Here is a 27,455-nt window from a genome sequence, read left to right as displayed (position 1 = left end):
TGGGTCATGGAATTAAAGGCACACACACACACGTGCAGCAGCACCAGCAATGCATGTGCAATTCTTGTTCTTGCAGTGAAATCCAGAGTGGCTGCTTAGAAATATGTTTTAATGATTCAAAAGACCTTCATTGTCACGCTCTTTGCCACAAAAAAAAAGCTGTTTTAACATTCATTAAATGTGTCTCTCTGGCCTCTATTCTTCCACCTGACTTTCCTTCAGAAACAAAATATACAAGCCGAGTGAAGGCATGCTGACATGTTCCCCCCAAGATACAAGATCATTGCAATGATCAATGTGTAGACTCTTGCAGATCCCTTTTAAACAGCAGCTTTAAATCTGTCTCTTATATCAATGAACAATTTCTACCTAGCAACAGTGTACAGTAGGCCAGTGGGCCAGTCCATATGGGGCTAGAGAAAGGCTACTCGTGCGCACATTGAGCAATAATGTCATACCCTGATGAGCCCTTTACAGAGTCAGACAGCGTGCAGGCGTGTCCTACTAAACTACTGCCACACTATAAGGCATTGAAGGGGAGCACATTGGGCACCATGATGCTCTCATATGCCCCCACGGTTCCGTGACAGAACTCTCAGATCTCAGCACATAATGCATAATGACATGGACACGCACAGATGCACATGTACAAATATAAATGGGCATCATAAATATGGAAGGACCCTCCTGCCTGGTTTAGGGAGATAACATCTTGTACACAATACCACTACCAATAGGGAAAGACTTCTCAGACTTTAATATTTCTAAAAATAAAATGAAATAGTTTATATTTGATGCTGGAGTTTTATTTAATATTGGGCAGGCTATCAGTCCTTATGCTAACTACGTTCTTTATTTAGACTTTTGTGTTAATTTTTCTCTCAGCTTAACTGAGACACACTTATGACAGTGATGGAGAGATCTGACACCAAGCAAGATATGATGCATGACGTCAAAGCTTTCTTTACACGGTCATTCTCTTTTTATAGTTACTTTGAAACTGGAGCAGCCACATCCTTTATGCAGTTTACTAAACTCCTTTTACTAAAATGTAGCTTATTGTGCCTCTGTGTGGTAATCTCTGTGCAGTAGTGTGCTGTTTAAACCTGATGGCAAACCAACCAGTTAGGGTTGGCGAATGGTTGCTTTCAAGTTTGCGTTCCATTTCTTTCCAGTTTCACTTCTGCTAGGCAAGAATTTAGTGAGTGTTTGCAGACAAGTCAGCATCTTTCACACAGACTGTAGATGACCATGAAACCTGCTAGCAAACAATAGGGTCATAAGGATGTTTTGCGAGTAGCAACATATATGTCATAGCCAGTGACTGCCAGTAATCTCCAGCATCTACCACAATTCACGCTTTTCCCTCAAGACTGGTCGTTGCTTGGGGTTCACTGATCTGTTTTTAGGCCTGGTGACTGTGACTTTAGGAGTTGATTTCACAGTTTCTGTCAGTAACCGCTCGCTAACTGGTACACGTTTCCCTCACGACGACCAGTCTCCAGGCCTGTGTGACTGGGGCCATAAGTAATCAGTGACGTTGCAGTTGCTGTATCATGTGCATAAATGTTAACACCTTCTTGTGCTTTGGAGACACTTGGGAATGGATCTTGCTGCTGTCTGGTTCTGTAAAAAACTCTGAAAACACAGGTCTTTCAGTCAACTGCCTATTGCATAAAAATTTACTTGAAAAGGAAGTTGTGATTCAAGCTGTCATTGGAAAAAATATAAGTGTAAATAAGTCTAGGTTATAGAAGACTTTTACCATGCTAAGAGAAGCTAACAGTTAATATAGTATCTATCTAATAAAGAGCAGTGTTTCAAGAGAAAAGACTATGCAAATGGTGAAATGTGGCTGTAATGAAACATACAAATGCATTTTGCATGTCAAGTAAAATGAAAACTAGAAGTAGAAGGGAAGTAGAAAAGAAATAGACAAGTAGAAACATTTTCTTAAACAGTACAGAGTCATTCTGCATTTTTATTATCGGCAAAAACAAACCACACCACATTACATTTTAAAAAGAAGAAAGCTTATTGTGGATGTACAGAACAAAACTGCAACTGAATAACATTTTTGTATCATAATAATAATAATAATAATAATAATAATAATAATAATAATAATAATAATAATAAAGGTATAAAAAAGGAAAGTGTTTTACTTTGTGAAATAAAAACCTTTAGGCCAAGAAAATGTTCCCCTCAACATGCTACTTTAAAAACACATGCAAACATAGAGCTTTCTATATATGGACACTTTCAAAATACTCTCCACATGAAATCCCATAAATAATAAAATATCTGCCACTTGCCCCTGAAGTATTTCTTGACAGAAAATCCTATAGAGTACCTTGATATGAATCTCAGTAGCCCGTAATGTCTCCATCTTCATGGTTTTCCTCCAAATTCACCGAGCCAGAAAAACTCACCATTGCTAGCTTAGAGTGATGACACGTATCCAACCCAGTTCAGACAGAGAAATAGAAGATGCAACTCTGGAGCATCCACTCCATCAGTCAAGAGAGACAGACTTCTTGCAGACACATTTCTCAGTCACCAGTCAACAGTGAAAACGCCTTTTATAACTTAACCAAAGTCTGGGAAGAACATCAAAAACAGCACCATTTTTTAAAATTTCCTGGATTATCTCCAACGTGACGTCACGTTGTCTCAACACAAAAGGTTTTACAAAGTCATACATGGTAGCTATGTCAAAAAAGTTTTGTTTTTTTTTAAAATTTTTGCTTGATTATAGGTCTATAATATACTCTTCATCAATACCTTGTCTCTGTTGTTAGCATGCAAGAGGGTGCTTTGCAAGTGTTATGTTAAACTAAAACATTGCCCTGCTTTTGTCTTTGGCAGCTGTGGGTTTATACTTTATATCAAACTGCAGGTTTTAGTCTGCACCTTCCTTTTTTATACGATTAATTATTCCAAAATGAAACTGGGCACAACCCTGTAAGGGATTCGTGATTGTACCAGAGATTTTTCAGTGTGTTGCTGAAGGGAAATTTACTAGCAACAAAACAAATCCACCTCTTAAACCTGCTTATATTCAGTTGTAACACAGTTTTCCTGCAACATGAAAAGAATTACTAAAACTTCTGAGCCCACCCAAAGATATCTCTGTAGTAGGAGCTGCGGCAGACTAATGCCTCCATGATGTTTGACATTTTAGGATCCCAGTTTTGGCACACCTTCTGTCGGCAAGTTAAAGTGTCAAGTCCTCCGGGGTTCTTATGCCACTGTTCTTACGCTTTCAAGTCGTCAGTAGTTTAAGTTCAGTGCTGAGTAAAAAGTGGACTGATCCTGAATGTCCTTAAAGGCAACATCAACCGCTATTACAGAGACAAGTTAGCAGAATTAAGTGAACCGGGTGTAAAAACGACTACAGTGTTTGGGTGCTGAGCTTGAATCTAAACTACCAACTGATATGTATTCCAATAAGGGAGATCATGAACATGTACAATGACGAGCAAAAGGCTGCTAATCATACAGGTTTTTGTAGTCTCATACAGAGAGCTGCAACACCCATCATGCCTTGCTGTGGTGAAAAGTATACTAGGAGACTGGGTAACAAAAAAAGGAAAAAAGAAAATCTTGATATGATTTTAGCACTGCTTGATAAAACGTTCCCACTCTTTCCAGAGTTTACACATCACAAAAGACGACGGGATTAATGTATTAATGTGTTGTGCTTTTAAATGAACTTGACACAAGACCACAGAGCTCCCTTACATTTGCAAGCAATAATGGAGTAGGGATAAAGAGGGTGACAAGAACTCAAACTCTCGAAGACCACATTTCAATCACGTGAACAAGAAATGGCAACATACAGTACTTTAGAAAAAAAAAAAGAAAGACGCAATAGCAAAAAACCTCTGTAAAAATAGGACAAGAAAAAAAAAAGATCAAGAAGCACTGTGTTTAAATAGTGCTACAGCTAATTTCACACCTACTGCAACTATTTTTACCACCTCTTTTAAAGTTTTTGTTGGCGTTTTATTCTGTATGGCTGTTTGGTTTGTAGGAGTGGTTTAAAAAGCTTACATGGCTCTGACACATGAAGTTAGGTGGTGTTTGTATTAAAGCACAGTTGCAGTTCTGGCACATTCCAGATATTGTGACTATTTAAACATTTTGGCTCTGCTTTACTTATGTACCTTTCAACAGTCAAATATTATAATACACCTTGTTATTGTGATCGTGAAAAGAATGACTAGTGCTATATTCATGGATTATACAGCAGATGTTTGCAGAACAGTTACTGATGTTTTGATAAATTATTCTGTTTAATGACAGTCCATGTATGGCGGGCTAAGTAGGAGATGACGGAGTTTATGGCTGATTGATGGTTGAGCCATTATAGGCCCTTCTTGGTTGGAGCGCTAAGTTTTCTCATTCCCCTTATCCTTGCGAGGAGCTCACGGACAAAGTTCTGTAGGGAGAAGAGGAAAAAATGATTTAAACAGACACACACACACACACACACACACACACACACACACACACACACACACACACACACACACACACACACAAATCAAATGAGATTTGCATCAGAAGGCCATAATTCAAATCTATAACATTTCTTTAGTTTCTGTTTGATTTTGCAGGCTGAATCCTGAATCCTTTGTCTAATGGCTTAATAAATATACAACTGACAGAAAACAGGTTACACACACAACCATATTTACTCTGCCGAATGACCTAATAACACAGTTCCTAAAGATACAATTAAAAATTGTAACAGGTAATTGCAAAGTTATTTGTTATGTGTAAACACAACAGTGATTCATTCCTTGAATTGGTGCTTTTTTTTATGCTTAGATGATTCATAGGTCTGTGTTCAGCAAAAGCAAACCAAAAACATTCCTCTGAAAATAGTCAGGTATAATGACTGGACTAAAAATAAGTGAAAAAGCAACAGGAAAACTTTGAAAGACCTTCAGAAAGCCTGAAGTACTGTTGTTCAAGACCACTTTAATTACAAGGAAATCTGGTTTATTGGCACCGAAACATAAAAAATGAGTGGTGGCTAGAGTCTTAAGCGTAGTACTGTAGGAAAGGAAAAAAAGAATTTGTACCAAACAGAAAACAAACACTGGCCAACCCCAGTCATATGGGTATTGCTTTTTAAGTCACAAAAAAGAAATGCCAGTTTATGAGGCAATAAGTCAGAAAAGGATGGAAGAAAAAGATTCCTCATCTTGATCTAATGGCTCTATAAAAGTCTGCGATGGTGTGACTCGGATCGAGAATGTGCTGAAATATAAACCTCACAATTGTAACAGAGGTGACACTTATCGTGCCCTAATTACTGATACCTCCCTCCTCTTGTCACTCTCTTCTTTTCCTCCTCCTTGATCTAGAGGTCTCATCTATCCTTCACCATTTGTAACAGCTTCTTTCATCCCCTGTCATTCTCTCACCAACAGTGCTCTCTTTCTTTTACTTTCATCCTTTCTTCATCATTTGCTTCCAATTGTCACAATTCACCTTCTCTCTCCATTGCCTCTGCTTTTCACTGTCCTTAGTCCATGTCATCTATGTGGGATTGTGTTCAAAATGGCATCTGGGCTACTCCAGACTCGAGGGATTACAATCTGTGTGTGTGTGTGTGTGTGTGTGTGTGCGCGCGTGTGCGAGTACGGATGTGTAGGAGTGACACGTATCAGCAGCTGTCAACCTGGCTGAACGTTGCTGTTATCTCAGATGCCAGTGACCTTGACATTTTTTCAACAGGCTGACCTAATGCCACGCACAAACACATGCAAACAGTCACAGATGACAGATGGGCAGTCCATGTTGGGCAACATGGCCGTATGTAGAGGTAATGTGATTGTTCTGCACCACCTTTAATCACCAAAATAGCTTAACCCTAACTCCCCCAACCCAGATACTTGAAAGCTTACCCGCACACACCCATTTGCACACTCAAAAACAAGCGCCAGTGTGAACAAAGTTAAATTGTGTGTGCTTGTATGTGTTCTGTGTAGCTTATGGGCCCATCTAACACTTGTTTCATTCAGGTCAGGGTGACAGTAGCATGAAAATGTGACTTTACAAATTCAATACTGCATGTGCGGATCAATAATTTCAGGTCACTGATCTCAAGCAGTGGACATGGAAAAGAGAGCTTCACCGGAAGACTTACCTCTGTTGGTTTGTAGCAGTCTATTAATGATTCCTGTGTAGAAATTGGTAAAGGAAAAACAGAGAGTTGTTTAGGGACATTTCCCAGCACTGTCTGTGTTGGATTGGTTGGTTAGCTTTTGTTGATATGGAAAACCGCGGTAATGTATTCAGACAACATAAAGACTGATGATTATGTATGTTTGACATCAGTCTGTCTTTGAGGACAGGTCCACCATACAGTAGAGCCAACAGAAACAGGATACCATACAAAGCAGTCACATGGAAAATTTGACTTTAAGGTGAGTGTTTCCATTATGGAACAACTAGGGTGAACTCAGGTAACCTGGGACAATTTCTGGTTAATCACTTCGGACACTAAGAAAAAAAAAAAACCCTGTGTATGACATTTAACTGTGTTCAGCTGCTTTTTTTTTGGTATTGGATTGGTATAATAGAATTTTACTGTTTTGAAATTTGGGCTGTCCCATAGTTTTGACATTGTTCAGGTAACATGGGCCGACTGACTGCCAAAAAATGGGCCAGTCATATATATATATATATATATATATATATATATATATATATATATATATATATATATATATATATATATATATATATATATATATATATATATATATATATATATAGCCTCCCTCGAAAACATCCTTTCTATCACATTTCTGTTACTTTCTGATCCTCTTTGCTTCTCTTTGTTCATTTCTCTTGTCTACATTGAAACATTGTCTACAATGACTAGTCTGACATTCTTCAGTGTCAGACTAGTGATAACTAGTTTGACGCCAATATCTATTACTTCAATATCAACACACCTCTTTTACCCTCTAACGTATACATGTACAACTGTGTTCATGTGTACATGTTAGTGTATATTTGTATGTATTTATAGCTAAGATATATACAATATATACCATAGATGAGATGCATGAACCATGAATGTCCCATTTTACCTGATAACCCCACTTACCTTATTTCGCCTTATTTCATCTCCTATATGAGATTACAATGTATTTTCTGAGGACTTACAAATGCAGCCCAAAGAACATACCTGCAGTTTGCTGGCTCTCTCGTCATCACTGTTGACCTCCAGCAGGTCATCGATATCTATCTCTACCTCGGGCATCTCCTCCTCCTGGAACACAAAGACACTCTGGTTTACTGAGCAGCTCAAGCAGAGGAACTTGTGGAAGACGAGCACATAAATATGTGAAGGAGTAAATAAGAAATTAAAACGGAAAACAAGAATATTATACACAGTTTATACAAACAGTGTGTCTGAGCCTCTGAACTTTAAGCTGCAAACAAGCTGAGCATATTTAGCATTTAGCTTTTTGGAACAGGCATCATATGGAAATGTCATTTTACTGTGGGTTGGTCCATTTAGTGGTTAAAGGCTGTTTTCAGCTCAGTGCCACTTCAAAGGTCCGCTGTTTCACTGGTTCATTTTATTTACCCACGGACGGCGCAGGGAGGATCAAACTGTTCCTCCCAGCTACCGCATGATGTATCATCCAAATTCTTCCTTTTGGGTTTTGAAGCCAAAGTGTCCATGTATATACAAGCAGTGGCCTTTATCAACAGCCATATTAATTGCAACAATCTGTGACTATACCACTCCACCATCCCTAGAATATATACAATTTCCATTTCAGATTATTCCCTATAATTTACATCTAATGCCAACGCTCATGTAGGTCACTGCACTCTTTTGCACAGGAAAGACTTTGTGTCTTAAACCGGTAATTAGTGTTTTCTCTTCCATTTACCAAATCTATGATCTTTCTCTAGCATCAACAAAGACACTGTTGATACTGGATTAATATTTTGGGCATTTGCACATTAATTAAAAATAAATAAATAAATAAATACATAAATAAAAGACTAAGAATCTTTATCTACTACATGTTCATTAAAATATAGCCCCAATCACCTTCTATCAACTGCCAAGTGTTAACTTTTTGTCACTTATATGGAAACTCAACACCCAAATCTCCATGGCTTTCAGATTTCAAGATTTTGCCAACCCTTACCTACTGAACTATTTGTATGTTAATAATTTATTTCTTTGTAAATTAAGTCTTTACCGGCCATAAAATTTAAGAGACAGCTATATGATGAACTTATAGGATATCAGTGCTCTTTTTTTTTTTTTTACCACTTTATTGAACAGTCTTGGTGAAGGTTCACTGAAAACATCTTTATTTTCTTTTGTACTATATTACTGTACTACACATCACACTGGAAGGCTATAATGCTATGATACATTCACATGAGCCTGGCTCAGGCTCTATTATCAAACCCATGGTTTTAAGTGAATGTGACTTGCAGCCTTAATGCCTTTCTCATCTAATGCATACTAAACAACATTCCTTAGTAGTCCTCCATAAAAATTGTAGGATGATATCTATCATTATTTTTGCAGTAAACTAAAATTAATAAAAGCGACTAGTTCTTTAGTTGCACGTGTGTTTGTGTAAGCCTCCCAGAGGACTCTTGTGTAAGGTGAAGCCTCGAGCATGCACTGGTATTTAGACACAGGGACAGGAGGATGGAAGGATGGCTTGATTTTAGCTCTCAGCATTAAAGCTCAGTCACTGCTCAGTTTTGCGTGGGTGTTTCGATATGCACAGAATGAAATTAGATTACAGTTATACCTTTGAAAGTAGCCTGCAAGACAAAATGTACATTCCAAGAGACAAATGTGCTGCAATATGCACACATTTGACTACTGATGAACTAGTGCAAATGTATTGCGTGTTCTTGTTTTAGTTAGGCAACATATACACAAACATCCCATCATAGCACCCATTTACACAGTCAAAAAAAATTCTACCACATCTTAAACAGGCTTGATCATATTTCATCTATATTTCATCTCAAACACACTTGACATTCCCACACACACGTAGACACACACACAAACACAAGGCTACCCCACCTTGATCCTTACTCCTGACAGGCATTTACACAACCTGCATTTTAAGCACCTCTTTCTCTGAAACGTCTTAGCGTGAGGGTCTCGCTCTGAAATCCTCACTCGTTGAGGAAACTGAGAAGAAAGGTAGCAAAGCCGGGAAAGGGTCAGAATATGTCAAAGCCTGCCACCTATTAGCATATGAGTGTGTATGTGGTGGAACCACAGAACAGAGGTTGTGTAAAAAATGCTAATCATCAGAGGAGATGAGCTTTTTCAGACTGCGGAGTGGAAGGATAAATTGATTTAGATGAAGAGGGAAAAAAAAGTGAGAAAATTGAGTTAATGTGAGGTGGTGAAATGATGGTAATGTTATTGTGTGTGTTGTCCTGCTAAGCACAAGCACTGATGTTTGCTTGAAACCTCAAGATCAGAATACTTATTTGTGTAAAATGATTATTTCCTAAATCTGCAATGCAGCATTCTTAGCTAGAGTGGAAGTAACTGACTGGTGAAATTCACACGATTTGGTTTGGTAATCAAATATTTCTTTAAAACTGATTATTGAATGTTCTCTTAGGAAACTTTAAAAACATTGTTGAAGTTTGAACTCACCTCTCCTGATGAGGGCACTCCTAAAAAGCAAAAACTGCTCATTGGAAAAACAAAAAAGTAATGGTTGTCTAGTGATAATTTTTCTGCAGTAGACTAAATGGTCACATCACTCTCATTCGCTCATTGTCTAATTCTTCATAACTGCACTTAATTGTTATTGCACGAGTCTCCTGGTGCACGAGTCAGCCTGTCTTCAAACAATGGCAGCTTGCGTCAGACTCACTGCAATCACTCCCAGACAGATTTGCAAATAACCAGTCTTATTTAGAAATGCAGAGAGATTTGAGGAATCAGTTGGAGTCAGGCTGCAACCGGCTGCAAAGTAACGCATATGTTGTGTTAATTGTGTGGAATTTCCCCAGCTGTGGTGTACATGTGCATGTCCAAACTAAATTATTTTTATCCCCAGTAGGGATAAAGCTGCAAGGAAACTGACATCCTGATCCAGAATAAATACCTTTGAGCAACAGATTTGTGATTTTTGCTGAGTTACCACAGTTAGTTGGCGTATTGTCACAAACAAATTCTCATGTAATTGCCCTTTTGACCCCAAATGATACCAGACTGATTCCATCTTATTGCTGTTTTATCACCATCTTGGTGAACCAAAGTTGCCTTGAAGACAGAAACTCTCTGCATGTGGTGGCAGGGTTGGCCCCCACCTTTCAAACAACCACTTCAAAAGGCAACAAGATTTCAAAATCACTGCACAAAGTTGCAATAATTTTACTAGTACCAAAATCTCCAACCACTGTTTTCCTTAACTGCACCATTATTGAGGCCCAAACCGGCAAACCCGGCAGCATCAGGGTGCCAGAATTCCAGGAATCGCACCCATGTTCCCACAGATTTAGCAGCTGTATTAAGGGGAACCACATGATATTAGCCAGCTGATTTCAAAGATGAGATTACAGCGATGTTATATTACAGTGATTTATATATAAATCTTAAAAAGAGAAATTAAGTATTTACAATATAAGCATATAAGAGAGGTCAAACCGTTCAGTGCCAGGCTTCCTCTACATTTTGCATTTTTTTTAAAGCTGAAAATAGGTGACAAAAAACTCTGCTCAGCTGGTCCTTAAGGAAATCTTAGACTGTTCAATATAAAAATATTCTTGCTGTTGTCTCTAAAAATTTTAGACAAAGGCTGGGTTTCATAGCCTTAGTGGAGACAAAACCTAAAAGTTCAAATCATCAAACATGCCTCCTTCCTTGGAAGGTCATGTTGTTTACACCTCACAGCAGCTACCTGCAAATTCAGACGTGTGAGTGGAGTGCAGAGATCATGGCCTCGGTCAGTGTCGATGAGTTTGTGTACTGTGATTTGCTGGTTTAACCTAATAATAAACATGAAAGCATGAATTCGAATGAGTAACAATGTGAAAGTGAAAACGTGTCAGGATCATAAATTTAGCAGACTGACCTACTTCTTAAGATGTTTGAGGGCAAAGGACAAGTCTGTCTGCCTGCCTGTGTGCCAAGCTATCAATCACTCGCTTCACCCTGAATGCTCCGTGTGGGTTTGTGTGTGTGTCCCTGAATATTCCACTTGTCAGCAGGCACTCCGTCACCCCCTGTCACTGTGATTGGTGATGACTAAAAACACGGCCTGCTCGCCAGGCGTGACTGCAGGCTATCGCCAACAAAATCCCGGCTCCTACAAACGCGCACATGCACCCACGCCGGTTTTTGCTACCATCAATCTTCTACAGGGAATCACTCACCACTGGGCTTCGCATTACAGTCCCTAAGTGTATTAAACACACTGTGTAGATGGTGAGAATGGAAAAAACACGCTCTCACACCTAACACACACATTGAAGATGTTGTCCTGCTAGATGATCGCGAGCCTAAAATGGCTAAGGTCACACCTGCTGCTACCGGGAATATAATTTTCCATTTAACCAGCATACAAAATGACAAAAGGCACAATGGCAGAGAGTGACAGGCAGCCACAAAACAAACAGAAATGTGAAAAAATGGTAAGTGCTGTGAAACTGTGAACGCCTGTTTATGCACAAGAGGCCTAGATTCAGCATTTTTCACAGATGACGGCTGGTTTTTGTTTGCATATGCAGAAGGGAGATATAAAGATGACTAGAAAAAGAGAGCGAGAGTTTGTGCGAAGAGGATGGTGTGCGCAAAAACAGATAACAAGGAGCAGTGTTTGTTGTAATGAAGGCAACTCTGTGAAGACGACGTGTGAGAGCCAGCAGGCAAAACAGAGGCCGAGAGAGAAGCGGAGAGCAACACTGCCAGCCTGTGTGTGTTTGCTGCGTGCAGAGATGCAGACGAAGTGAGGCATGCATGTCTGCCAGACTCATATTCACCGACAGCTAAACAGCCAGCAGCGTTTTCAGTCTGCTTCATCCGCAATGAGGTGAATCAAAGCTAATGTAAGCGGCCCAACCCCGTGACTCAACGCAAACTCTATTCAGACTACTCAAACGTTTTCTGCGAACAAAGAGTTAAACTCTGTTACGGGCGATCGCTTCACTCAGCCAAGTGATTCATAATTATTCCTATTCATGGCCCACTTTTATGAACTAGATCTACCAGTTACATTGGACAGAAGCAAATCCTACTTGAAGACATAATTAACGAGTCACATGAAACCGCGATCGAATGTTGTTTCACTTTAGAAATATTCTGTTTGAGGAGTAGCACATGACCTTTCGTGAGTTTTTCAGCTGAGCCAGGTAATGTCTCAGTAAGGTTGCTTTCAGTTCATCCAAGAAACAACACATGATCTGCCACGACTCTGCAATAAAGCAAAAGGAAGACATGTTAATGTACCCTGGTGTGATTCAGCAGACCACTCTTGCAGGATATGCATATCCTCCTGGTCAGTTTGATTTGACTTTCTGTTCGGTCCTGTTATCACAGATTGACAGTGTGGTTCAGCTGCCTCATTAAACACTTCAGTCAAGTCTTTATGTGTAGTGGCAACTGATAATGGATAACAGCTGAGAGTATTTTCAAGCATAGGCTTCTCTGAAATGGAAATATTCTAAGGTAAAACAACAGAGTCAAACTCACAGATGATGAGCACTCAAAGATATTTACACAGCCAGCAGCAAACACGCTCACAGAGGAACTTAGCAGCTGGAGTGCAAGATCTGCTACCCCTTGGGCCACATGAAACCTCACGTTGCAGGTCTGGATCTTTATGCTTATTTTTATGGCTTCCTGCTTGCTAGCTTAAATTCAAGCGTGACGTTATGATAAAATGGTGCCACTGATTATTATAGTGCTGTTGCATCATCGCAAAAAGACACTTTACCTGGAAGATCATAATCCTCAGTGTGCATGTGTGTGTAAAAGAAAGAGAGAGAGACATAGATCTGCTGCAGTACAAAGAGCTCAACAACGTTCAGTCTCCACCCTCAGTGGGTAACACGTGCAAAAAAGGTGGCTGACATTGACTGATCCCTCTCATGTGTTAGCCGATATTAACCACACAAACACGGGCTCAACTGGATTGAAAGAGGAGTTATGTAGTAAATAAGATAATACCACCGCCTCTTCTTTAATCACTGCTCTGTATGCATGTGATGCAGTGCTTATAACAGAGACTGACAGGAAGAGCTGGTGGGAAAGGAAGAACGTAGGAAGAGTTTTAATCGTGCAGAGATGCTAAAACCTTCACCCTGTATTGTAAACAAGGAGACATGTCTAAAGAGAAGAACAGAGAAGAAGAATAAGCAAACGTTAGACCAGTGAAATAACAAATGCACTTGTTTGTTTCATTGGTATGAGTATCATTTCTTTCTTGATGATGTCATTACATTGTTTTATTGTTGTCTGACCCAGAGAATGTGGATGGAAATTAGCTTGCCTCTAAATCTGGTACAGTACATCTCTTCTCTTAGGAGACTAATGGCTTTGTAAATTTTCCCTGACAAATAAAAAGAAAATACAAATACAAACACAAGGAATGTAGGCCTGTGTTAAATTAGCAACCACGCAGAGATGAAAGAAAGGGGGGAAAAGGCAGGAAAAATGTGAAAAGAAACAAAAGAGACCATGTACGAGACTGCTAATTACAATATATAAGAGCCGATAATAAGATACAGGGAGATGGGGAGCGCACAGATAAGTGGGTCACTTGTGATGATGATGCAGAATGCAAGGAAGAGGAGGATTGCGCAACACTAAAACCTCACAGCTCAGCTTTCTTCCTCTCTTTGCTGCCGAGCGCTGTCACATCAAAGCGAGCAAGAGCTCAAGGTGGGATGAATTCATCTTCAGAGACCGCGTTAAACCGAGTAAGAGACACTACAGTGTGACAAAGAATGCAAAGAATCACAGGGCAGGGATAGGACAGGAAACATAAGGAAAACAGGGACGGGAGAGAAGTAAAACAACTAAATACAAGGATTTTCTTTCAATGCATGGGGAAAGCAAAAAGTTACTTGGAACAGTAACCAATAAAGGCCGGCTTCTCCTCCGTTCCTGCATCCCTCGCTTCCTAACTCACCCCCACCTCCCAGCACCTTCTTCTTGCCCTCCAGCGATGCAATTTGCTGAAACCATACAGCATAGATTATGTGACTTCGCTGGGTGAAGTTAGCTACTGCAGCAAAAGCTCTTTCCCACGCTGATTCAGCTGTACTCCGGAGGACACAGTATATCAGAGAGGAGAACTGTCAGAGAAATAAGCTTGTGGGGAGGAATTATACTCAAAGGAACTTTTCAGTTAAAAATAACAGATGATCGTGCATACTAAATTTAAGAATCTCGTTGTGATGTAAATGTCCTAATCATTCTCCCCCTGATGTTTCTCCACTTTGGTGTTGTAGTAGCTTTTATCTCCATGGCCAAAACTTGATGTTGAAGCCATGTCCTTGCCCTGTTATGCTGAGTCTCCTCTGATTTCTTTTTTTCTGTGTCATAAATGGTCTCTCCCATATCACTCTCTATCAATTAATACATCAATACCTTTGCAGTTTGGAAGAACTAGTCCCCCACCCATAGTCTTTAAGGTAATTGCTCTAATTTTGTATTCTGTGTAGCTGCATCATGCCATATGATTCTATGATTTACACTGGAGTTATATACACTTATATATATATATATATATACTACTGGCTTTAGCCAGGTGGGCATTGCTTTTTCTCAAACAATCTCAAAATTCTGTCGTGGATGCAAATTTTGGTGACCTTTACGTTAGGCACGGGCAATGAACAAATACAAATGGACAACGTAACATTGCATTGCATGTCATGAAGATGAACATAATACATAGGAAAACCAGGAGAATTTGTATTTCTAATAAATCTTTTTTAATATATATACATATAGATGTTAATAATCACTATAAGTGTGACTACGTTTGTAGAAAGTTTCATTCAGATTGGCTCAACTGTTGAGGAGGAGATGAAGTACATGCAGACATATATACATGCATACATGAATAGGTTGGTACCATGACTGGTAACACCACTGTTTGTGACATTGCTACATTTTGCTCTAACTTTGCAAACAAAGCCTGATGGATAACTTTGCCATGGACCATTCTCCACATTTCTCAAACTCTCACCTATATTTTTTATCAGTTGAGAAATTAGCCTTACAAATCGGCAGTTTTGTTGGTTTGTTTGGGCTTTTTCTAAATGTTTGCAAGTCATGTGACTGATATACTGAGGTAGCTTCATCAATGAGGATCTTTTGCTAAATTATTATTTTTTTAATGACACCAAAGAGACAAATCTGGAAACTCGTTACGCTGCCAGTGTTAGGTCAAATACATCATATTTGAAGTTATCCCCCCTCTTGGACTGTAATCATTACCTATGTGTTTGAGGTCATGGAATATGGTTGGCGTATGAGTACATTAGGCTGATAAAGCACAATTAAAAATAAATAAATAAATAAAACCATGTTAGGATTTAGTATTCTCAAATGCTTGTTGCTCTTTTAATGCCAAATGGGCCATTTGAATCACTTATAAGTGAAAGCCAGAGACATTAAAATACCCGGTGACAGGGAGAAAGAGGCGACATTTAACCTCAGCTTTCCATACCAACCTGTGCTTATATAAGAGTTTAAGATCCTTTCCAGAGGCTATGCACTTAAGGTTAATAACTACCTATGCCTTGAATCCTCCTTTAGAGATGTAGGTGCTTATCCATCTACATGGCTGATACATAGATAATCTCCATTATAGCTCAAAAGATAACATCATCTGCAAAAGACAGGGATACCAGCATGATGTCATCACTAAAGTCTAGGTGTTCCCAAACATCAGAGGTAGTTACACAGAAAAAAATATATACTTTTAATGTTTTGTCAAGAGCCTTTAGGTCTTCTACCTTGCACAGTCTCTTCTTCAATAGCCCAAAATACTTACAGCATCAGCTGACACACAAGCCTTTTTACCCTATTGCTATACAAAATCAAAATACTTAACATCACCCTTCCTCCCCTTTGCTTTAAATCCTGATTTTAAAAAAGAGAGTAAAAATTACAGTAGACTGTCAAGCATGAAAATGCCAGTGCCGGTTTTGTGACTTTATTTCACAGTTTTGTGATCCTGCACAGGATTTATTTTACTGTATTTATCAGGCAGACAGTTTCTTCCTGAGGCTAATGGGTCAACAGCTGGGACCCATTTGGACCTTTGCCCTGAGTGTAAATGAGCACTTTCAGTCATTCTGGATGTAAAACATCATGAGCACCAGGGGCAGAAGCAGCCATGTTGCATATTGGCCAGCTATTTGGGGGAGTATAATAACATAGGGTTAAGAACTGATAAAAATAATACACCCTCTTTGTTCTAATTTTCTTTCATCTCTAGTGCTTGTTTTTCAGTTGCATTAACTGCTTTCAAATGTGCAATGTCATGCAGCACATGCAAAGGTAGACAAGCCACACGCCCATATATGAGCACACGCCCATGACTTTGAGAGTCAAAACAACAGTCTTCCTTTTCTGCATATTTCCTTTTCTCAGACACGTGCGAATGACGACGGTATTTTGCATCTTCTCACTGTGCCAACCAGATAAACTGAGTCAGTGTTTACATATAGCCAGATTATGAATTGATTTGGCCTGCTTACAAAGAAACCACTGATTAACTGGATCATCTTGGGATGGGAGGAGATGTCATAGGAAGACAAGAACATCAGTGTGCGCGTGTGACAAGTCAACGCCTTTTCTTTTCATGGTCTCAGCAGCTTTCCGTTTCCCCATTGCTGGTTGCACATTTTGCAGCTGGTTCTCCTTAGTCTCTTCTTTTAATGATCATCTTTGATCAGTGTTTGGGTTCAAAGCTCAAGCTTAGTAAAATGGAAATTACACCACTACTAAACTAGGACTGAGATGCCTTGTATTTGTCATTTTTCTTCTTGTACCACTACATGTTGGGATTCAATGGCTACATTTGTAAGCAGTCTAATTCAAGTTAATAACCTGAAGACATTTAGCCTCTTTTCCACTAGTATCTACTTGGCTCTACTCGACTGGGGTTTTCCATTAGGTGGTAGTACCTGGTACCAGGTACTTTTTTAGTACCTACTCAGTTGGGGGTTCCAAACGAGCTGAAAATGTGATGTCAATAGACTGCATGCCAATCATCGTCAGGGAGTGACATCACTGGATGAGTCATGAAAGCAACTCAACTCTGAAACCCAGCAACTAGGAAATAGCTACATATACACCAACACTGAGGTACAGTGATACGGTGCAGATGTTTACCATCAGTTTAGCAGCAGATACACCATCGCCTGATGTCCTCCATTGTTGTTTTGTGTTTGTGTCGCATACAAACGACATCACAAGACAGGAAGCGCTGCTGTATCAAACCCACCCACAATAAGGTGGTAGTCAATCGTTGTGGAAAACAACTGAAATGAGTATGGAGTAGAGTCGTGTCGAGCCCAGAAGGTGCAAGTGGAAAAGAGGCATTTGTCATTTCCAGATCTCTTTATTTTCACCTTGTCCACATTTATTCTTCATATGTGTATGTGTACACATATTTAATATCTGAAGTTATGATGTTGGTGGTTTCACTACTAAGGTCTTGAACAGATGTTTTGCTAGGAAAGGCAACCTCTAGGTACCGTGAGGACAGAGTTGAGGAAAGATGTGGAAAACATGCAAGCAGACCAAAAAAAAAATGGGATAAACCTGATTATAGGTCCTGAAGCAACAAAGCAGCCCTAGACCATCACACTACCACCACCATGTTTCACTGTTGGTATGATGTTGTTTTCATGAATTGCTGTGTTAGTTTTACAGCAGATGTAACAGGACTCCAACCTTCCAAACAGCTTAACTTTTGTCTCATCAGTCCACAGAATATTTTCCCAAAACTCTTTGGGATCATCAAGATGTTTTTGTTTTTGGCAAATGTGAGACTAGCCTTTGGGTTCTTTTTGGTCATTAGTGATTTTTGTCTTGGAACTCTCCCAGTCTCTTTCTTATTGTTAAATCATGAACTTTAACCTCAACGGAGGCGAGTGAAGCCTGCAGTTCTTTAAATGTCCTTCTGGGTTCTTTTGTGACCTCTTGGATGAGTCATCACTGTGCTCTTAGAGTAATTTGATAGGCCAGCCACTCCCATGAAGGTTAATCAAATTCAAAGTTTTCTCCATTTGTGCTCACTGTGATTCCTTGGAGTTCTAAAGCCTTAGAAATGGCTTTGTAATCCTGTCCAGACTGACAGATATCAATGATTTTGTTTCTCAGAGATCTCTTAGCCTCCTTCACTTTGTCAGACAGGTTCTATTTAAGTGATTACTTGATTCAACAGGTCTGCCAGTAATCAGGCCTGGGTATGGCTACTCAAACTGAACTTAACTTTCAAAAAAATGTGGTTAATCACAGTAAATTCATGCTTTGGTAAGCTTGGATAACTTGTTGTCCCTTAACAAATGATATCAGACAGATTAGTGTTAAGGTGTTCGTACTATACAAATACTATACAAATATAGATAAAATGCATGATAAACTTTCTTGGCTTCCTCCATCCATCCATTCGCTTCTGCTTATCCTTTTCAGGGTCACGGGGGGTGCTGGAGCCTATCCCAGCTGTCATAGGGCAAAAGGCGGGGTACACCCTGGACAGGTCGCCAGTCTGTCGCAGGGCTAACACATAGGGACAGACAACCATTCACACTCACATTCACTCGCACATTCACACCTAGTGGCAATTTGGATTATCCAATTAACCTATCCCCACAAGCTTGGCTTCCTGTGCAAGCTAAATTATACTATGGCTTGCTTGTATTTATAAAGAAAGCAATACTGTTTAACACACCACATTTTCTTTCTGCTCAATTGCAGTATCCAGATGAAAAACATAATCATAATACACGATTTTCAACAAACCGCAATTTAGTAATTCCTCGAGTTAAAAGCAACTTAAAAACTCTGTTATATTTAGAGCATCTTTCAAGTGGAATAATTCTATTTATAATTTCAAAAATAGCTTAAAAGCCTATTCAAACAGCTTTGAATTATTGCAAATATTGTAAGAGGGCAATGTCATTTGTAATGGAAATTTGTGTATTTTGTCTCAGTGTTATTGATATTTATATGTTCATATTTTCACAACTGTGAAACCTCACTGTGGATGTAATAGCCAAATTATGCAGATATTTTGCATTCACTTTATTGTGTAGCATTTTATTTGATTGTATTTGATGGTTTGGGATTAGCAACCGCTGTTGTGGAAGCTAATGGGGTTCCTTATAAATAAACAAATAAACAAATATCATCAATTAAAAATGAAACTTTGTTTTTACTCTGGTTATCTTTGTCTAATCCCAAACTTTGTGTGATGATCTGAAACATGTAAGTGTGAATAATAAGAAAGCAATCAGGAAGAGGGCAAATATATTTTCACAGCCCTGGGCAGGGTGAAGCCAGTGCTGGTTGTTCGACCTGGTAACAACAGGTGAAGACTGCTTGCTTTTTCTCCTCTTTTCCTGTTAGCTTTTTCTGTTTGCTTGTCAATCACATCTTCCCTGGGTTAGGTCACAATATACTTCAGCTGTATTACGTAGTGGCACGTATAAACTTTTACCATAGTACAGATGTATCAGTCCCACCTTTCAACTTGTAGACATGTGTGATTAGGATCAATAGGAGACTTAAGAGACAGATGGTAGAATAAGTCCTGGTGAGAAAAATAACAGAAATGAGGAGGCGGAGGAAAACAAAAAAGCAGATGGGGTCAGACTGCACCAGAAGTTGACATGAGAGTGAGAAATTACACCAGGATGGAAACTATAGAGGGAGAAAAAAAAAAAAAAAAGCAATAAAACCTTCATGCTGAGTTTTGCTTTTGAAAAAGACATTTGATACCTTTCTGCAGCCACTGTGTTTATAACTGTTTCAACAGCTGGTGTTTAGCTGCTTGCTAAAAGGCCTTCTTGTCAACACCTCTGATTTGTTTAGCAGCGCATGCATGTGTCTGCAGGTGGTATGCGAAATGCGCCAGCACGTGGTTGGACACAGACCCCATCGGTTTCTATTTTTGCCCGTGTAATTTGAATGGAAGATAAGTAAACACAACAGCGACCTTCCTCGCCAGATCCATAAACACATCAGGGTCACTCAGTAAAACAATTATCCAATTTACCGGTGAAATCTCCTACCAAGTGGGTCTGCCAGTCTTGGCAGTAATGATTTACTAAATGGGGGTCATTCTGGATTCAGGTTTGTCCCCTTTTTCCTCCTTCTTAGACCCACCTTCTTGTATAATCTCGACCTTTCACAGATTTTAAAAAGCACATTTGATCGGTGTGAAACAGACCCAGAGGTTGTAGCAAAGATCACCAGTTTTCAGAATAATGAGGCAGTGCAGCCCAGCCAGCATCCTGCCATCAATCAGAGTGAGACCTGTTCGATTGATCACTGAGGGGAATCACATCCATCAACTGCTGTGGGTGGTGAATTCACATTTTCACAGGCTTACAAAACAGAAAATAAAAGACCCACAATGTTAAACTAGTGCCGGTAACTGTTTGTGTATACATGCAGTATATCCAGTAACTTCAGTGGTAACATAATGCTCCTGTCTTTGTATATGCCGATATGCGTGTTCACCCTCTGCATGGTATTGCTAAACCTATTGAACGCCACTAATGACTTGGCTTGAATTGCACTCCTTACTTCTCCTCAGCAGCTACCACACGAGGCTTGCACGATATAGTATATGACTGTTCCTGCTTCCCAATGTGGGGGGAAACACACACAGATACACACATGCACAAAAGGCAAACGAGAAATGTTATAGAGAAGGTCACAGGAGAAGCAGAGGGAGGAGGGGATAATGATGCAGACGGAGAGAGATAATGATGTTCTTTTTTTCTGCCAGGAAGTTGATGCTAGGGGGACAGAATCCAGATTCCACTGTCCACTACCGAAGCACACAAAGGCCGCCTGGGGACCCTCCTACACAAAACAGTGTAGAAATTAAACAACCGCTGTTATTGTGGTGATGAGAAAAGGAGCAGGAGATAGAAACATTAGTATTATCCAGAACAAAAATGCTTCTTCCTCAAGTGTCCGTGCTCCATTTCGTCTGTACACTGACCTGTGAGTGTATGTGTGTGTGTCCTGATGCTTATCAATGCATGGAAAGTACCCCCGACTGCTCAGCCATGGATATTATGGCCCCGAAAAGCCCACACGGCCTTATTCACACCCATGGACGCAGACATAAACACACACAAGGCCTCAGGGCCAAGTGTTGTATGCTGGCAGTGTCTGTGCCTGTGCACATGAATGAGCTTCATTGAGTGGGGCTCTATTAAAGCTGAGCCACGGAAAAGTAGGGCATTACAGTGTCTTTCTCCCCTTATTCTACAGCATACGCCCCCCGAAGAACACACACATTGAGCTTGGTACGCAAGCCAACAACATATTTACTGCTCTAGCAATCTGTTTGTCTCGGTTATTCTCTTCTTCTCTTACACACCAAATAAAGGCCTAAAGCTTCTCCTCATTCATCGATTGCTCTCAGGTGCTCTCAGACAGACGGTCTCGTCACTGTGCTGACAAACTCTGCCTTTTAATCACCTCGGCTTGGCCTCGGCGTTAATCTGCAGTCCAACAGCGTCTACTCAAGTCTCTGACTGTGGGAGAGGCTACGGCATCACACAGTTAATCGAATCTCAATCATGATTTTGGCGTCCTGCAAATAAACCCGCACAAGCCAATCACAGCTGTTCCCTGCACCACGGAGCTTGACGTTTCTTTGACAAGTCTGGTCGAGTACTATGTTAGAGGACAGAAATACAACAGAATTGGAATATTTGGCACAGCAGAGGCTGAATCCCTCAAAGCAGCTTATCATCTGCTGTTGGAAATACTTTGGATTTTGGCCAAGTGATGTAAACCAAGGAGCAATAAAAGAGTGCTGTAGAGTTGCTGCTCCTAAATCCCAACTGCACTTTGCTCAACATGGATGAGGCTGTGTGACGGTCAAATGCTGCTTGGTTGACAAGTGGGCCGGAACAGGGAAGGAAGCAACAGCAGAACCACCAGAAATGCATGAAACAGCATGAAAATAACACACAGTGACTACAGTGGAGACTGTTCACTGTTTTTAACACTCGGTTTCAGCTGTTTGAATGTTACATATAATGTTATATTTGCCCTTCTGGCTGATGGACCAATAACAGCACCAGCAAGAGCGGCCAACACACCAGCCACACCACATGCCCCCTTCAGGAAGATTGTGGTTCAACTGCTGTTGAACCATAATCTTCCCTTAAGTTATTCGACTGGGTGAAAAGACGCCACCATCTGCAGTGTAATTAATGCATGAAGGCCAAGAGAAACAATGCAAAGTGAATCTAATAAGCACTGTGAGAAACGAGGGTTTCAGGAAAGTGGTCAAGTTACTGGACAAACCACATGTTATTTCCTATGCAAAACATTGCCAGGGAGCTATAGAGGGGTCTCAAAGCTGTCTTTGTTTTGAGTTTTATTAACATCTATTATGTAGAGGCACCGAATAGAATGAAAGACTTTATATTTTGCTTAATACAAATGCACTTACCAGAGGTGAATAAACACTGTATTTGTCTGCAAAGATGCTTTAGTTAACAGGAAGCAGTGCCATGTTGACTGGATTTTGTTTTAGGTTATTTGTGTTTTGCTTATTTTTTGACTTCTAAGAGATGCACTCACTTTAGGTGGGTGAGGAGGGCTAATTTGGATGCATTTGTGCATTTGCAGGAATGTCACACAAAATGGATATGAAAGCAGGGTTATGTTTTCACAACTTTGTAATAAAAAAAATTTTGTCGCTAGCATAAATGAATAATTTTGACTAAAAACTGAATATTGATTAAAAAACAAACAAACCTATGATTATCATTTACGTAATAATGGTGCAGCCCTAGGAGAGGTTGTGGGTTAAGTGTTTCATAGTGTGAACTTACATGTTAGCAGTTCCATTAACACTTCAAGCTTTAATACTTTTACACATATAAAGTAATATAACAGTGAGTGATTTCTTTGGGCACTACAATGAGCCTATAATATAGTCAAGGCTTTCACTATATTAAGAGCTGCAGTGGGAGCACTTAGGACCTCAGCTTTCTAGCGCCTCTCCCTCTTTGGGTCATCCCCTCCTGCTTTTTTTCTCTCTGCTTTTTCTCCTCCCTGTCCTTTGAACACCAAAATGAACAGAGGCAACGTGTCCCGGGAGAGCAGAGGGGAATCCATCTCTGACAGAACTCACCTTCTGTTATCCTCTCACCCAAAGAGGAGGCACAGAGGGAGAGAGGGAGGGGTGGAAAAAGACAGAGGCTTAGGGAATAAATATATATATGAGATGAAGCCAAAAAGGCAAATTTGATATTTTGATATCTTGTTCATTTTAAGATTAAAGGTTGGTTTCAACATAAGAGAAAATATTCGCCTGTCTCCTTAGAAGTCCGGTAATACTCTCCTGTCAGCCACTACCGGAGTAACTTATACAGAGAGACTGGAAAAGAGTGAAAACTAGGGGCAGCTGTGACTCGGGAGGTAGAGGATCGTCTTCCAATCGGAAGGTCGGTGGTTCACCTGCCGGCTAGGCTGTGTGCGTGATTGGCTGAATGAAGATTTTATAAAAGGTGCTTTGAGTGCTCAGTTAGAGTAGAAAAGTACTGCTCAGTTTACCATTTAGCTATCAACAAGCCAGCTCCTCTCCATATCAGAATTTGGCATCCTGCATGGCTAAATGTATATCTGGTTTATTTAATCAATATAAAATCAAAGTTGCAATATTATTACAGCACAAGTTTCCCATGAATGCTTACATTTTCATTTTATTGCTTAAACAAAGGATGTCTTTATATGTTCACTCCTGGAGGTGCTGGTAGCTGGATCTTAGACATGCTAGAGGATCATCAGTACTTAGTTCAATTCTGATGAGACGGCAAGGTTTTCCATGACACACATTTTCTCCCTTTACTGTTTTCTAAACAATTTGTCTTCCAGCTACTAAGCAAGCACTGTGGCAACAGTTACAGGGAACAAGTGAAATTCTCACCAAAAACATAATCCTATTTGTTCTGAGTTCACCTTTCTTCCAGTCCATTACAATTCAGTATCACCACATTACCACACCGCCTACACAAACTTGCACACGCATACCCACACCTCTGTGATGATTGCTAGTATCAGGTTTTCTCATGAAACCGATATAGTGGCTGACCTTTCAGCTTGACCAGCACGCTCAAATAAGTAGCCTCCACTTCGATTTATCATCCGTGCACACACAAACACAAAATACACACCTTGGTCTATCTTGGGCCCTGCTCTTGAGGTGTTAACAGGCATGAAGGGGGTATGTGTGTGACTTCATGCTTACAGTCATTTGAGCAAACATCAGCAGCAAAGCCATAAGAGCCTGAATGAAATGAACATGAATGCGCATAAACACAAAAAACTATTTAAGCCCAGATTTTCCTCAATGATTAATTATTTGAATATATAAACCTTGGATTTCATCTATTTCAGTTCCACCTTATGCAAAATAACTGCTTCATCTTTATGAGGGAAAAGAATATTTTTTTCAGTGTTGTGTGAAAGAAAGCATTGAACAATGCAGCAGAGTGATACTGTGTCAAAATAATGGAGAATATTGATGTGTTGGTTTCATTTCATTATCAGGCCCGTGTCTTTCTAACACTAGTCAACAACACCGATCTCATTCCAGCATCCAGTGTGACATCAGACTGGCAACAACACCAGTGAGCCAGGGGATTACCATGTGATATTATCCCATTTGCCGTGTGAAAGACATGACATGAGGAGGTGTAAGGCTGCTGGGAATATCTTTGCTGAAATCTACACTGCAGGGACTCTGTCATTAAACTGAAGTCGACCAAAAGCAGTGTTTTCTTAGAAAAGTGTTGAATTCTTTCTGTCTGGAAATCACGAGAGCTTGCGTACGTGCTTGATCTACTGTGTTTTCCTGTTTATCTAAATATCCATTTGCATGAAGCAAATCACAGTCCAAAATACAGATCGGTGCTGGGCCAGTGCACTCCAGCCGTCGTCAAACATCAAATACTCCAGTCACCTCTGTGTAGATCAAGCACACCTGCTGATGACAGTCCGACACACAGCCAAAGAGCTCGGATGGCTTTGAAATTGAAACTAGTCTGCTCTCAGGCAGACTCTGAGAAAGCCAGGGATGAACCAAAGCAGAACCATAAAAAACAGAAAGCTTGCAAACAAAATGACAGCTATATAAATCATACTAAGGTACTTCTATGTGCAGAAGGCATGCATGAGGTCTATATGCATTAAATGTGGGAAAGAAATAGCAGAAGAACAAACTACTGAAAAAGACATTATGACATTCAGCATCCTGCTGTAATTTTAACAAAAGTTTCCTTTCTGCATATTCACACACATACTGCTCTCAGATTTACTGTTAGAGTCAACATTCTGCATTCATTAACAACCACATGCGCATCTACAACTGCAGACATGAGACATACTCATGTCCCCACACCTGTACGTTATGTTTAAATAAAATTCAGCTCCTCTGTGTTGCCTGATTCATGCACATGTGCATACATGCTCGCAGACCCCTATTTAGTCTCTGATTGGCTGAGTCTGTGGCGACAGGCATACTGTAAGGCTGTATGTGTGTGCATAGTTGTGGAGACCTTCAGCTTGAAGGTGTGGGGGAATCAGAGTCAGAGGAGCTGATTGGCTGTTAACGAAAGTCACGGTATCAGCTCGTCCTTAACCCACTGCCCTTCTTATTTCCCCCATCCCCCAGGCCTGGCTCTGTTCACTTGGACATGACTTATAGATCGGCTCTCTTTCTGCACCCCTTTCGTCCCCCACAACGAGTATTGTGGCAGAAATTTGCCACAATACTGGTTTCCAGCGCGTGCTGTCTGCGCACGCAGCTCGCGGAGAAAACTACCATCACATCATGAGCCTGTGAGGTTTCGCTCTCGAGGATGGAGAGGTAAATGCACGTGAGGTGGATGGATGCCTGTTACATGGGCTGATCTCACAGCGGCGTGTGAGGATGAGGTTACTCGTTCGACACACACTGAATAATGAGACAAAGCGCGTCTCGGTCGTTCATGGCCAACGCGGCTGGTGCGTAAAAAGCGCAAACGTGCGGTTTCTCTCTCGCCGGTCTCTCAGCCTCGTGGAGTCAGCCATCCCTCTTTCTCTTTAACAAGGGAGAAAATTACACGGGACATGACACATGAGTACCACACAGCTTTGTATCTCCAAGCCAGCTGGTATGAGTGCGGCAGAGCACAGAGAGACACCGGCTAAAATATTTGGGGTCAGATGAAACATGGACGTACTTTATTCAGGTGCCATTCTTGTAAACGCAGTGAACCATCTAAAGTGATAGAGTAGTCCGGCTGCTGCAGTTCTGCCTAATCAACACTGAAACTGAACATAAAAAGCAAAGTCGACCAAACAGGAGAAATGTATAAAGCGGTTTCGATTAATCGTCTTTGAAGGCGACAAAAAGATAAGATTTAAAAACACAACCTCTCAAAGAACAACAAAGCAGCTATGCAGGGCCACTTTTTTTCATCCAGGGCTGTTCATTGTCCAGCCGTCTCGGTGACAAGAGCGCACAGCCGTGTGCGGCTTTGGAGTTTCTTTCGACTTACCTCACAGTCATACAACACGCTGAGCTGCTCGATGATCCACTCCTCCAGGACAAGTCTTTTCCGCAGCTCTTTCCTGTCGTACTTCACGGTCACTTTGCCCTGCTTCTTCTGGACCGTGTCTTCCCCATTGATGGGTCCGGACCCCACGCAGCCCACTCCGGGCGCACCTTGGAAGAAAACGCGGCTGCCGGCGGTGGGCAAAGGGGCACTGGTTTCGGTGCTGGCGGCCGACATAGCGAGATGTGCAGGAGTGTTATTAAAGAAATGTGTGGATGGAAGGGGAGGACTGCGGTGCCGAGTGGGGACTGCGTGCTGCACGGCAGACGGGAGAATGGTGAGGAGCTTTTAAACAGCTGCTATTTAAAGCGCAGCGCCGGAGACAGGCGAGAAGGCGGAGCGAACACTGCAAGAAGTGAGAGGCTCTCAAACCAAAATATAAAGGTTGGTGACTGTAATCTAACTGGTCATCCTGCTGTTGGTAAAATTGCAGACAAATGCGTAAAAATGTACCATTAGTTGGTTAAAAATGAATAAATAAATAGGCTTAAAAGATTCAAATTAGATGAATGAATGTATTCATTTTTGCAGCGTACAAAGCGAAGCCCCTCAGTGGTGCTTCATCTTCGCAGATGCAGATACTGAGGGTC

The 27,455-nt window shown here is 40.5% G+C and overlaps 1 protein-coding gene across 1 annotated transcript; it reads right to left on the bottom strand.

Moving 5' to 3' along the window:
* Nucleotides 1-2,108: 2,108 nt before the first annotated feature.
* ppp1r14c (protein phosphatase 1, regulatory (inhibitor) subunit 14C) lies at nucleotides 2,109-27,152 on the bottom strand. The gene is made up of 4 exons (XM_085382817.1): nucleotides 26,809-27,152; nucleotides 7,214-7,297; nucleotides 6,164-6,196; nucleotides 2,109-4,444 (listed from the first exon to the last, which is right to left on the bottom strand). The coding sequence occupies exons 1-4, from the start codon at nucleotides 27,040-27,042 to the stop codon at nucleotides 4,370-4,372; spliced, it is 426 nt and encodes a 141-aa protein (XP_085238943.1). The 5' UTR covers nucleotides 27,043-27,152; the 3' UTR covers nucleotides 2,109-4,369.
* Nucleotides 27,153-27,455: the final 303 nt, after the last annotated feature.

The sequence above is a fragment of the Rhamphochromis longiceps genome, linkage group LG15 (assembly GCF_057381845.1).
Source record: "Rhamphochromis longiceps isolate RC_006_pf linkage group LG15, R_longiceps_female_GT1.1, whole genome shotgun sequence".
In the NCBI taxonomy this organism is placed as follows: Eukaryota; Metazoa; Chordata; class Actinopteri; order Cichliformes; family Cichlidae; genus Rhamphochromis; species Rhamphochromis longiceps.
Note: the sequence above shows the minus strand (reverse complement) of the source record. Positions and strands in the feature narration are given on the sequence as shown.

Bases quoted from the DNA above. Each gene is read 5' to 3' on its own strand.
- ppp1r14c (XM_085382817.1), bottom strand. From the start codon at position 27,042: ATGTCGGCCGCCAGCACCGAAACCAGTGCCCCTTTGCCCACCGCCGGC. The intron at 7,298-26,808 runs GTAAGTCGAAAG...TTTGTGTTCCAG, and splicing joins GCGTGTTGTATGACTGTGAG to GAGGAGGAGATGCCCGAGGT. The intron at 4,445-6,163 runs GTAAGTCTTCCG...TTCTCCCTACAG, and splicing joins ACTGCTACAAACCAACAGAG to AACTTTGTCCGTGAGCTCCT.